Source organism: Crinia signifera, chromosome 1 (genome assembly GCF_055691185.1).
Source record: "Crinia signifera chromosome 1, ASM5569118v1, whole genome shotgun sequence".
Classification (NCBI taxonomy): Eukaryota; Metazoa; Chordata; class Amphibia; order Anura; family Myobatrachidae; genus Crinia; species Crinia signifera.
The window spans coordinates 430,667,950-430,680,225 of NC_139217.1; the positions used below are offsets into that span (position 1 = coordinate 430,667,950).

General features: G+C 41.8%; 1 protein-coding gene across 9 annotated transcripts in view; it reads left to right on the forward strand.

The window, feature by feature from the left end:
• Positions 1-12,276, forward strand: part of MAST4 (microtubule associated serine/threonine kinase family member 4) — a 510,888-nt gene that overhangs the window by 476,424 nt on the left and 22,188 nt on the right. For all 9 annotated transcript variants that reach the window (XM_083152444.1, XM_083152461.1, XM_083152453.1 and 6 more), the window contains 4 exons: positions 3,708-3,809; positions 6,704-6,826; positions 8,496-8,608; positions 10,693-10,820. In XM_083152444.1, coding sequence (XP_083008570.1) covers positions 3,708-3,809; positions 6,704-6,826; positions 8,496-8,608; positions 10,693-10,820 — 466 coding nt within the window. The remainder of the gene's footprint in view (positions 1-3,707; positions 3,810-6,703; positions 6,827-8,495; positions 8,609-10,692; positions 10,821-12,276) is intronic.

Sequence of the window (12,276 nt, forward strand, 5' to 3'; positions counted from 1 at the left end):
CATGTGCAGACTCTACTGCATCGAAACCTCCTATCTGAGTCTGTGGTTACATTCATTCTAAGATGTTTGAGGTTATTTAGGTTACAGTTCTTCAGCCACTTCCTTTGCAGACCATATCTTGGTAGATCTCGCTATCCATATAGGGACATTGTCACAATGAATGCAAAGGATCGCAGGCAAATCAGTCCACCAAACGGCACAGTTGGCAGCACAATTTGCGCAGGAAGTATGTCCTGATTTGTCCATCAGGCTGCCAGATTTTGAAGCATGATTCATCACCTCAATGAAAATGCATCTCTACTGCTTCAGACACCAATGGCAGCATTCTTTACTCCATTTACATTTCTCCAGCCATCGTTTGTCAACGCGCATGGCTAACAGAGTTATGTGTGGTGGTGTGGACATGGAAACCCAATCTACAGTGTGACACTTCTTGTGCTGAGAACCACATATAGGGGCATTTTATTGATCTCTGTAGTGAGTGTTGCAAAGGGGACAGGTGCTTTTTTACTTTCTTCAGCACCCGGCGGTCCTTGTATTTGTGCTTGTGTGGTTTGTTACTTCAGGACTGAGCTGTTGCTGCTCCCAGACATTTGCATTTTACATTCGTCACACACTTTCAGGTGACGGGGCAGCTCTAGCAGAGCAGAAATCTGATGTACTGACTTTTCGGACAGGTGGCATCTTATTATAGTGCCAGGTTGTCACTGAGATCTCCCTACTGCTAATGTTTGACTATTGAGATTGCTTGGCAGTAAGTTGAGTTTATGCACCTGTTAGCAGTGAGTTGTCTGAAATAGCCAAGCACGTTGATTAGATGCGGGCCGGAGTTCACATTAGTAAGGCAATTTAATGTAGACAAGTCCTGCAAGTTAACCTGTTTTTTATAATAAATTGTATACTTTAGAAATTCATTTTACACAGATTAATAAACAAATCCATAAGTCACAAATACTTTGGGGGTTTTAAGTTCCATAATTAGGACAAAGGAAAACTTTAATTGAAGAGAACATTTGTCCTAACGGTAGCGGTTGATTTTAGGAAATGAAAGACCACGTTTATTCTGCATCTAACGCTGTAAGACATTGATTCAGTCAATATTTATAATTCTATATCCTGTAAGTTAAATAGGTCCAGGTTTGTCTTATTTATTACCGTTCTCTTTGTGAACAGAAGCAGTCTGTCTCAAATATATTTAAAAAATAAAACAAGCCACTTAAAACTATAATTTTGAAAGGTTGAAGCAAAATTACCATTGTTACAAATAAAGAAAGAAATTTAAATAAAAACACTACAGAAAAACAAAACAAAAAAAAGCCTTATTAAAAAAAATAACAAAAATGCGTCTAGGGGGATAGTCTATTACCTGCGATCACTTGCTCATGGCTGGCTAATTAGTCGTCACAAAGCTAAATCCTTGAAAGCAGAACCAGTTTCAGCTACAACAAGAAGAAAAAATAGTATTGTTTAGCGCCCAATGTTTTAACAGGGGTAATTGGATAAACCCCCCCCCTCCCCCCCCCTCCCAGACAGAAGGCCAGAAGTTTCACACAATTTCCTTTGAACTCCCAGGCAGCTTCCATGGCGGAATGATAGCATACAACGGGCAGATGTATTAAGCCTGGAGATGAGATAAACTGGAGAAAAAGTGAAAGAAGATAAAGCACCAGCCAATCAGCTGTGTTTGAAAATGACAGATGGGAGTTGATTGGCTGGTTCATTATCTCCTTTCACTTTATCTCCACTTAATCTCCAGTTTTTCACTTCTCCAGGCTTAATACATCTGCCCCACTATACCATATGCAGTCCTTTTGCATACGTGTATCGTATACAATCACAGTCATGGCTGTGGGATCCGATAAATCTTTATGGCAGCCTTGGCGATCTCTTGCTCCTATCCGATGTGCATTGGAATGTGCAATGAATCAGAATCGGAGGTTAAATACACACAATTTTACATTTTTAACCCGATTTCTCAGGTCAAATTGCACTAGTTTATGGGCACCTTAAGTTGTTTTCTTATAATCATTCCCTCTTGTTCTGATTGTTGGCTCCCATCTTTGCTGCTGATCATAATGGCATAAATATCGTGGGGTAGTTTTTCCACTGCAGCATGGGGGCATAGCCATGGCACAGCAGGGACAGGATGTGGTGTGCCTACCACTTCCAGTCCACTTCCCAGCGCCACCTGCATAGCCACAGACAATCATTGGCGAAAAAAGAAACCCACAGATTGGGACTGTTATGTCTACATTAGGAAGTTTGGGAGATACCGTATGCTCTTGGCAGCATCATTGCTCCTTCTCTCTGCCTATAATTCTGTCCTTTGTCACTGACATTTTACTAACCACTTACTTTGCCACCCTCCCTGCCATCCGCACTGTCCCCTTCATATCATTCTTGCTTATTGCTGTCACTCCTTAACTTTTCCTAGCGCTTACTGCAGTCTGCTTCTTCCCGTTCTCCCTGCCATATGATATTCTGTCCCTTTGTAATGTCTCTTTGTCTTCAGATTGCCCCATCTCATGCCTTACTGCCCCTACCCCCTCTCCCATCCTCATTACCCCTTGCCAGGCTGATCAGACATGTTTTCATCTCCTCGGCAAGCATGCATGATTGAACTAGAATGTTGGCCCCTGTCCGTGCACAGTACTCTGGGCCTTCTTTCTTATGTTTATACAGTATCCAGGTCATAGACAGCTTCCGGCTGCTGCTCACAGACACTGCGCATTGTCTCCTCCATGCACTGAGACCGTTCTCCCAGGAGACTGCTGCAGCTGGATTAGCCTCATGTGTACACTAGCCTGGTTTCTCACTGCAGCTTTGTTTCATATTGAAATGAATTTACTATTTCCTACCCTTGTTACACGATTTATTCTACATTATGTACCACAACTGCAAGTTAATGAATACAAGGGCATAACTTTCGTTAAAGATATCTGGTGGGAAGTACGGACGGTGTAATGGTTAGCAATTACTGCCTCACAGCACTGACGTCATGGGTTCGATTCCCACCATGGCTCTAACTGTGCTGAGTTTGTATATTCTCCCCGTACTTGTGTGGGTTTCCTCCGGGTACTCCGGGTTCCTCCCACAATACAAAAATATACTGATAGGCTAATTGGCTCCCAACAAAATTAACCCTAGATTAAATGTACATATGGTAGGGAATATAGATTGTAAGCTCCAGATCATAGTATCTGACAGTTACTACAGTATACACTAGATAACCTGGGGTGCATATTGTTACCCAGAGCTGAGTGTTTTCCAGTTCCAGTCCTCAGGACCCCTGACAGTATATATATATATATATATATGTATATATATATATACACAGATCTACTGCGTAACATAAGCTAAATAAATCATCTCTACCTGTGGATCTTTTAGAATGTGTCATCCTGTGCACCAGCCATACTATCTGTAAAGTAGTGGATATATAGTAAAGTGCTTAGGGTTTAAAACTTTGTCCTCAGGACCTCAAGCAGTTCATGTTTTTCATCTCACCCAGCAGGTGCACAGGTGTAGTCATTACTCACTGTCATATTCTTAAAGTATTCGGAGCAAACTTTTTTCACTTGCAATGCTGTGAGAAGACCTGAAAAACATGAAGTGTTTGGGGTTGCAAAGACTGAGTTTGAGAACCTGTGGTATAGTGAGATATACAATACCTGTTTTTTAACATGATTGTTTTTGTTTTGCAACAGATGAAATAAATTGGCCGGAGAAGGAGGACGCTCCACCCCCTGATGCTCAGGACCTTATTAGTTTTCTACTCAGGCAAAATCCTCTGGAAAGACTCGGGACAGGTAAAATGCATAGATAATACTGATATCCACCTACACGTATTATTACCCTTTATAAAGCCCCATCTTATTACAGTAGGTTTAAATTAATAGGATCATTTTACAATGTAATACCCTACAATGACATGAAATGAAGGTGAACATGGCCCTGCCCAATGGAACCTTCCATCTGAAAGGTTCCGGTCAAAACATTGTACACAAGGTAGAGGTATAACAATTATAGCTGCTGGTGGGGACAGTGTGTGGGGCTTATACCAGGCAGAAGTATTACCTGCTGCCCCCAATAAAGTGGCCATTGGTGACTGCCGTGTTACTACTGACAATGTGGTACGTTTGGAGAGGTGTGGTATAGGGGTCCAACAGTCGGGATCCCGACAGTCATGATCCCGACTGGCCGGACCCAGACAGCATGGCGAGGCGCATCAAAACCCCTTGCGGGCACAGTGACTCGCCATGCGAGCCACCTATTCTATTCTCCCTCTATGGGGGTCGTGGACCCCCACGAGGGATAATAGCCGATGGCCGTCGGGAACCCGGCTGTCGGTGTTTTGACAGTCTGGATCCCGACGTCGGGTGAATGCCTGTCGGGACCCCGTCCTGCACCCATGAGAGCAATGGTAATGCCCATATAGTTTCAGTTTTGTGGAAAGTAAGGGGCATATGTATCAAAGTTTGGAGAGCGTTAAAGTGCCAAGCAATCAGGGGCAAATCAGCTCCTTAATGTGTTTGAAAAATAATAACTAGGAGCTGATTGGCTGCTGTATTATCACTGGCCACTTTATCACATCGCCAGGCTTAATAAATCAGCCCTGGAGCACCTAACTGTAATTTTCTCAAACACAGCCTGTAACATGGAAGTTGCTGGTTGGCTGGTATGTTCTCTCTCTGCATATTCAACATATTCTGAAAATAATAAACACAATGTGCAGGATGTACTAAGGTCAGATATGATGTCAAAACTCCAGAAATGCTGTTTTCTGTTACAAATGCTGTTTTGGCTGCATTCCCATATGTGCCAAGCTCCGGAATGCGATACATTCCGAAGCTTGGACCGGGTGGGTGGCGGCGGCATATTTAGATGACATTACCCAGTTGAAGCCTATGGGCCCTTTTCCACATTTTCCTTTGAGATCGATCCAATCGGGTTTTTCCCAGCACTCATTGCGGCACCTAAATCTGGATGTCCAGTGATTTCAAAAGACGGCTCTTATTGGAAGGACCATCATTGGCAATTCTAGGTACATACTGTCGTTATTGACATTGGCATGTACCCGATCAGTGGCGGCATATGTGGATGCTTTGCATAGTACGTTCCACCCTAAGACATTCATATATTGCATTTAAAGAGGATGCTCATTTGGGGTTTTTGGTTTGTTTAGAATTTTTTTTTACATCTGATTACTGTATGTTATGCAAAATATTTGAAAGAGTTATTAAAAGAATAGTTGGCTGTACTGTATGTATTTTCACTACTGGTCTTTCTATTTAGCAGCTTTGTTTTGTTATGTGCAATTACCTGATTTGTACATGGACACATTGTATGTATGTATGTATGTATGTATGTATCCCCACCTCATGGTCACCCGCCCTACATCACTGCGATTTTCAACTCCATGCAGAATAGCAAAGGCAGAATCTCTCTGCACCTAACACAAGAAAGCAGTCTGCCGGTTGGGCTCAAGAAAGGCAAATTGCCCCTTGGTCCTAATTAAATGAAATATATAACTTCCACCTTGGGTCATGGAGCGTGCCTTCATAACGAGAGAGAACCTCATTATTTCTCTGTTCCCTACCCACTTCCCTTGAGTTTGTCCTGCCCTACTGACGTAGCTAGTTTGCTGTCTCATGTTCGGAGGGAATAGGAAGGTCAGTCCAGGTATTGTCTGGCAGGATTCATGTTTCCCTGTCATTTCCCACATTATAAGTCTACCAGCTTATACCAGTGACAGCTCCACAACTATCTCTCGTAGCCGAGGATAATTGTGTTTAACAAGCTGTTAACAGCTCATATTCTTGTCATGCTAGATAGAAATGACTGTAGTTATATTACATATCCAGGATTACTTTCTATTTGTCCTTCCTTCCCTTTTTTGTGCACAAATAGAAAATCATATTCAAAGATATAAATCCGAATTACAATGATTGCACATCCTATGATCTCTAAGTAAGGGATTATACTGTACATATGTTCTGAAATTTAGGAGGTGTTCTCTTTCAAAGTTATTAAAAATAGTTGTATGTAGGGCTTACTGCAGGTTGCCTATTTAATTTGATGTTAAAAGTTTTGTCTGCAGTGCCACCTGCAGGGTGTTAAAGGGTACTGCAGCTGTGGAGAAAGGTACCACCTATAGAGGAATAGTTACGAACCTTATATCACTGCGCAAGAGAAACACATCCCACCCAGAAACACACATTTTCCTGGCTCTGTCTTTCTAAGACTTCTTGAGCCATGTCTCTTGACTGGTACATAGCACCCACTAACCAAATGTACTGTTTAGTGACTGATTAATTTACACTGGTTGTGTGGATTACGTTACTTACTCTGTCGGACTGATGACTCTTATGGGCTTACCATTCCAAGTTACCTTGACAGCCATTGTATTTGATAGTACACAACATCCTCTTTGTATAACAGAGTTGTAGGTGCCTGTGAATGACAGACACGCTGCATATGCAGATGGTTGTTGAATATAGATGACTAGTACGGACATTGGGATATAGCATCCCAGCATGCTCTGCTCCAGTTTTGCTATTTGGCCATGCTAAATCTGATGTGTAGTTCAAGAACAGCTGGAGTGTCAATGTTAGCCATCAAGGGGGTATAGCATGGACTCTGCTTTGGTTTGGTATAAAATGAATGTTGGTATTTCATGGAACTTTCTTCCTTTCTTTCGCAGGGGGAGCTTATGAGGTGAAGCAGCATCCTTTCTTTTGCACCTTAGACTGGAACACTTTGCTGAGACAGAAAGCCGAGTTTATTCCACAGTTGGAGTCAGAAGACGACACCAGCTATTTTGACAGTAAGTGGACTGGGAGAACATCTGTAGTAGGATGGTTCATACAGTGTAATGCAGGCCTGATATGTCTAATACCCAATCAAGATGATGTGGAATTTCATGCTAGAATTGTAAGGATAGGTCTAAACTAGTCCATAATACCTACAACTACTGTATACATTACACACAGACAGCTGAGGAGGCAATAGGAATAGGATATAATCAGAACATAAATGGTTGTGTCTTCAATTACTAACTTCCACAGATCGTTACCTATAGGGAAACAGACACTGACAATTCCATGCAGATCTTGTGATGAGATACTGTGCAGTCAGCACTTTAAGGACATTTTACACATAACAAATATATACAGTGTGTGTATATACTCACCATAAATATATGTTTTAGCCATTTTTGAGCAATAGTGTTAGGACCTGCAGAAAAGTGGGGTCCCTTGAAGGGGTCTGCAGGCTTAAATGCATTGATCAATTCATGAACTAAATCGCCACTATTTATTAATATCAGTTGCCATGCCTCCATTGTATTGGATGACCCATTGCCATGCCTCCATTGTATTGGATGACCCATTGCCATGCCTCCATTGTATTGGATGACCCATTGCCATGCCTCCATTGTATTGGATGACCCATTGCCATGCCTCCATTGTATTGGATGACCCATTGCCATTCCTCCATTGTATTGGATGACACATTGCCATGCCTCCATTGTATTGGATGACACATTGCCATGCCTCCATTGTATTGGATTACCCATTGCCATGCCTCCATTGTATTGGATGACTCATTGCCATGCCTCCATTGTATTGGATGACCCATTGCCATGCCTCCATTGTATTGGATGACACATTGCCATGCCTCCATTGTATTGGATGACCCATTGCCATGCCTCCATTGTATTGGATGACCCATTGCCATGCCTCCATTGTATTGGATGACACATTGCCATGCCTCCATTGTATTGGATGACACATTGCCATGCCTCCATTGTATTGGATGACCCATTGCCATGCCTCCATTGTATTGGATGACCCATTGCCTTTCCTCCATTGTTTTAGATGACCCATTGCCATGGCAACATTGTATTGGATGACCCATTGCCTTCCCTCCATTGTTTTAGATGTCCCATTGCCTTCCCTCCATTGTTTTTGATGACCTATTGCCATGCCACCATTGTATTTGATGACCCATTGCCATGCCACCATTGTATTTGATGACCCATTGCCATGCCACCATTGTATTTGATGACCCATTGCCATGCCACCATTGTATTTGATGACCCATTGCCATGCCACCATTGTATTTGATGACCCATTGCCATGCCACCATTGTATTAGATGACAAGGCCAGAAGCCTTCCCTCCATTATATGATCGGGTCTCCTTTGTATAATTGGTCATACATTCTTCCTCCATTTTGAGATGTCATTGACTTCCCTCGACTGTATGACATGTATGTTCATGACTTGACCAGTTGCCTTCTCACCTCTGTATGGCATGGCCAGTCAGCTCCCCACTATTCACTTTGTAGGACGTTTGCTTCTCTTCCTTTCATTTTCTGTAGGATCTATTTCTCCTCCAGATCTCTCCTAAAGGGAACCACATATTTGACTTTTGTCTTTAGTCCTGTTCCTTTCTAGCAAATGCCATTATCATTTGAATATTTATTTACTTTTAGCACGTTCTGAAAAATACCACCACATGGAAACAGAAGAGGAGGACGATACAAATGATGAGGATTTCAGTATGGAAATTCGACAGTTCTCTTCATGCTCACACAGGTTTTCTAAGGTACGTCATCTGTACAGTGCACCCATTGTACTTTATCTAACATAAATAACCTGCTCCTTTGAAATGTAAGGCCACAAGCTGGAATGCTGAATCGACTTTTATTATTCTCATATTACAGAAGGGCATGTATTGTATATAGCACAGCTATAGTCGGTTATCACAAAGATTTTTGTTCCTTAACTTTCTTTGTATTGATTTTTTTGTATATTTCCTTTTATTTGTTTTACAATTTCAGTACCAAAAATATAATACTGCTTTCACATTGCAGAAATGGGTAATGGCACGGTATTCTTAAATGGGACTTTAAAACGGGTCTGAGCCTTGAGACCTTTCACATTGCAGGTGAAAACCGCTGTGGGCCCATTCCCATGGTATATAGGCAGCATAGTCCATGTATTATAAGCAGGGCCGCTCACCCGCTCCACAAGCAGGGGGGATGTGGCCAAAGCTGCCTACTGGTGGCGCCGGCCCTGTTTATAAGCACATAAGGTCTGGTGGTGAAAAATTTGAATCAAGCATATTCAAAAGTATTTTTCAGATCCTTTCAATAACATTTATGAACCTACGTGGCTAATGAAATGACATATGTTTTGTGATATAATTGGAAGTGACTGTACACATCACAAACAATAAGCATCACGCAATATAAGTATCGCCCAGCCATAGAATTAAATATGCAGTATTTCTATAGTGTCCCGCATCTATCAAGATTAAATCCCACAATATAATTGTTAACTATCATTCAGTTAGAAGTAATATAGCACTGCACATCGTGGTGCAGTGTACAGAAGATGTACAGTGTGCACCAATCCTGGGTGCTGTTGCTGGCGTAACAATGGCGCATCACCCATTATCACTCATTAAGTCAACAATTTGGACTGAAATTCCAATAACAAAAGAATTTAGGATGGAAAAATATACCCGTTAAATACAATGCAAGATATCACAGGGGTTTTTCTGGTTGATTCGCTCGGATGCAAATTCGCACCATTGCGAGTCAACCAGAACCCGCCCTGCGAATGGCAGTATGCCCCCCTCGCAGCGTGTGTTCACATCGCAAGGCCTGCAAATGGATGTTTAACATGAACATCCATTCGCAGCCTATGGGTGACCACCCACATCATTCGATGGTCGCCGACCATCGAATGATGTAGAATGTGCACGCATATTTATGTGACTCTCTGGTCACTTAGATTTGCGTGCACCCACTGGTGGAAATGGGAGGGCAGCTGACATCCAGTGTTGTCAGCTGCCCGTCCCCGGCACCGACGGCACGACCTGAGTACCATGGGAATGACCAGCGTTTACATGGGAACGCCCAAGAAATGCTGGGTGTTCCCATGGGCGCGACTATCCAATCAATGCCCCGGCAGCAGCCTTGGGTGCGTGCACCAAGCGAACAGTCGGTTCACCCTGGCCGCACGCACCCGCGTATGCACATGCGCAGAAATGCAGCTGCACATCTACCAAACATCGCTCCCTGCGCGAATGAACCAGAATAAGGTCCCACATGCGTTTCTCCAGCCTTGGATAATTTGGTTAGAAGACTGTTTATCCACAAGTGTACACTTATCGTATAAGGATTCAAAACATTAATAGTGATAAATCCAAAATCAAAGTGTTGCAGTTTTAAATCCAGTGGTCGGAACCATGACAGTCCGTACCTTTGAAAAGCTGCACTTTGGCCATATTTAAAGGCCAATCACATTTGTTGCCATTATGTCTGTCAATAAATGAGATCTGATCAAAACTTCTTAACATTGCTATAGAAGCAGCTGTGAATGCTGCAAGATGATATTAGTTAAGATTATAATAAAGCAAGATTATGAATTTGGAAGTTCATTGGAACCACTGTGAGAATAGATGCAGTACTGCGCTAGCAATGTGGACTGGGTATTCCAACTTAATTGTAATTGCTGATAAATAGAACCTACAATAGGCAGTATTTCATTTTTTTCTTGGGGACAAAGAAAAAGGGTCAGACAGGAACAAGAATAACTCTGATTTTAGAAAATAAATATCATTATACATAAGAAAACCTCGTCCAGATTACAGTTCACCAAAATCTCCACCTGTGTTTTTAGGTGTTTAGCAGCATTGACCAACTGATGCAGAACAAGATGGAGGAAAAAGATGATGCCGCAGAGAAAACAAAAATCCTGAATTTACCTCCGGTGGAATCCCTTAGCTGGAGCTCAGAATATTCAGAGATGTGAGTAGAGTCCTCACAATCATCTGGGATTTGTATGTGCCAGAAACTTCTCCCTTCGTTGGGCAGTCAGGGTAAACATCACATGTATACAGGCTGATTATATTCACGCATGTTCAAGCAAATAAGAGGAGTAAAATTACACTAAACCACTAGACACATAAGAAAGTCAGGTGGGAAGTAGAATGGGTGAAATTGAGGTAGACATTAGAGTAGAGACGCAGGTTACAGGGGTCCTGATCTTGAGAGTTTACTGCATGTCTATTATTTATTTATTTATTTATTTACAGTTTTTTATATAGTGCAGCAGATTCCGTTGCGCTTTACAATTGTAGACAGTGATAAAACAAACTGGGTAACAACAGACAGACTTGGAGGTAGGAGGGCCCTGCTGCAAGCTTACAATCTATAGGGACATAGGAGGGAAACACAAGGACAGGCACCAGTAATAGCATAGCAGTCCCACCAAGTTACAAGTCCAGAAGGGAAGCTATATAATACATAAGTGCCTCAGGGGGTTATGTGTGTGGTACTTAAATATGATAGGCTTGCCTGAAGAGGTGAGTTTTCAGGGAACGCTTGAAAGTTTGAAGGGATAGTGATGTGTGATCAGGGTGACTTTAAGGAATTGATAATGTTTACACGGGGGTGAATTGCACCCTCAACAAGGTGTCTCAGTATTTTGTGTCACAAGAATGAAAGTGAATCTATAGTATATCTATGTAAGGGCACACCTAACCACGTGACCCAAACAATCAGGGGTGTACTTACTAAGATGGGAGTTAGATTTCACATAGGATGTTGCTATGGGAAACCAATCAGATTATTTGATCTTCTAGAAAGTGCTAAATAAATTAGTAGATTCTTTTTTTTTTTTTTTTTATTCAATCATTTTTATTGTTTTTTGTCAATAAACACACTCAAGAAGTGTAAAGCAAACAAACCCCCTCCCGTTATTACAGTGTATACATTGGACATAATCAGCATGTAGTAAAAACGATAAATGTAGGACCATATGAAAAGTATATATGCCACTAACAGGATGTGCTAGCACCACTATCCATGTCAGACTAGTCATATACAATAACTTATAAGGCTATATCAGTTCTACAGTAGGGCATATAGGACCAAGTTACAGGAGAATTAAACAAAATGTCCACGTATTGAATGCGAATCAAGTAATATAGTAGTATTATGACGTCCTCTTAACATAAGGAAAATATACATTGAAACAAAAAATACAACCCCTGAACACAACCCCTCTATAACCCCCCACCCTGTATAGCCTACCCCCAACCCAGGCATACTTGGATCCCAATAGCGATCTACCCCCTCCCTACTATCTACCTGAACCCAGTCTTTCCATTAAACTTAAAGTGGCTGTAAGAACTGTCTACCCACAGGATATAAACTACTCTGTGTTTGCTAAACTTACCCAAAAAAATCTAACCTACCTCCT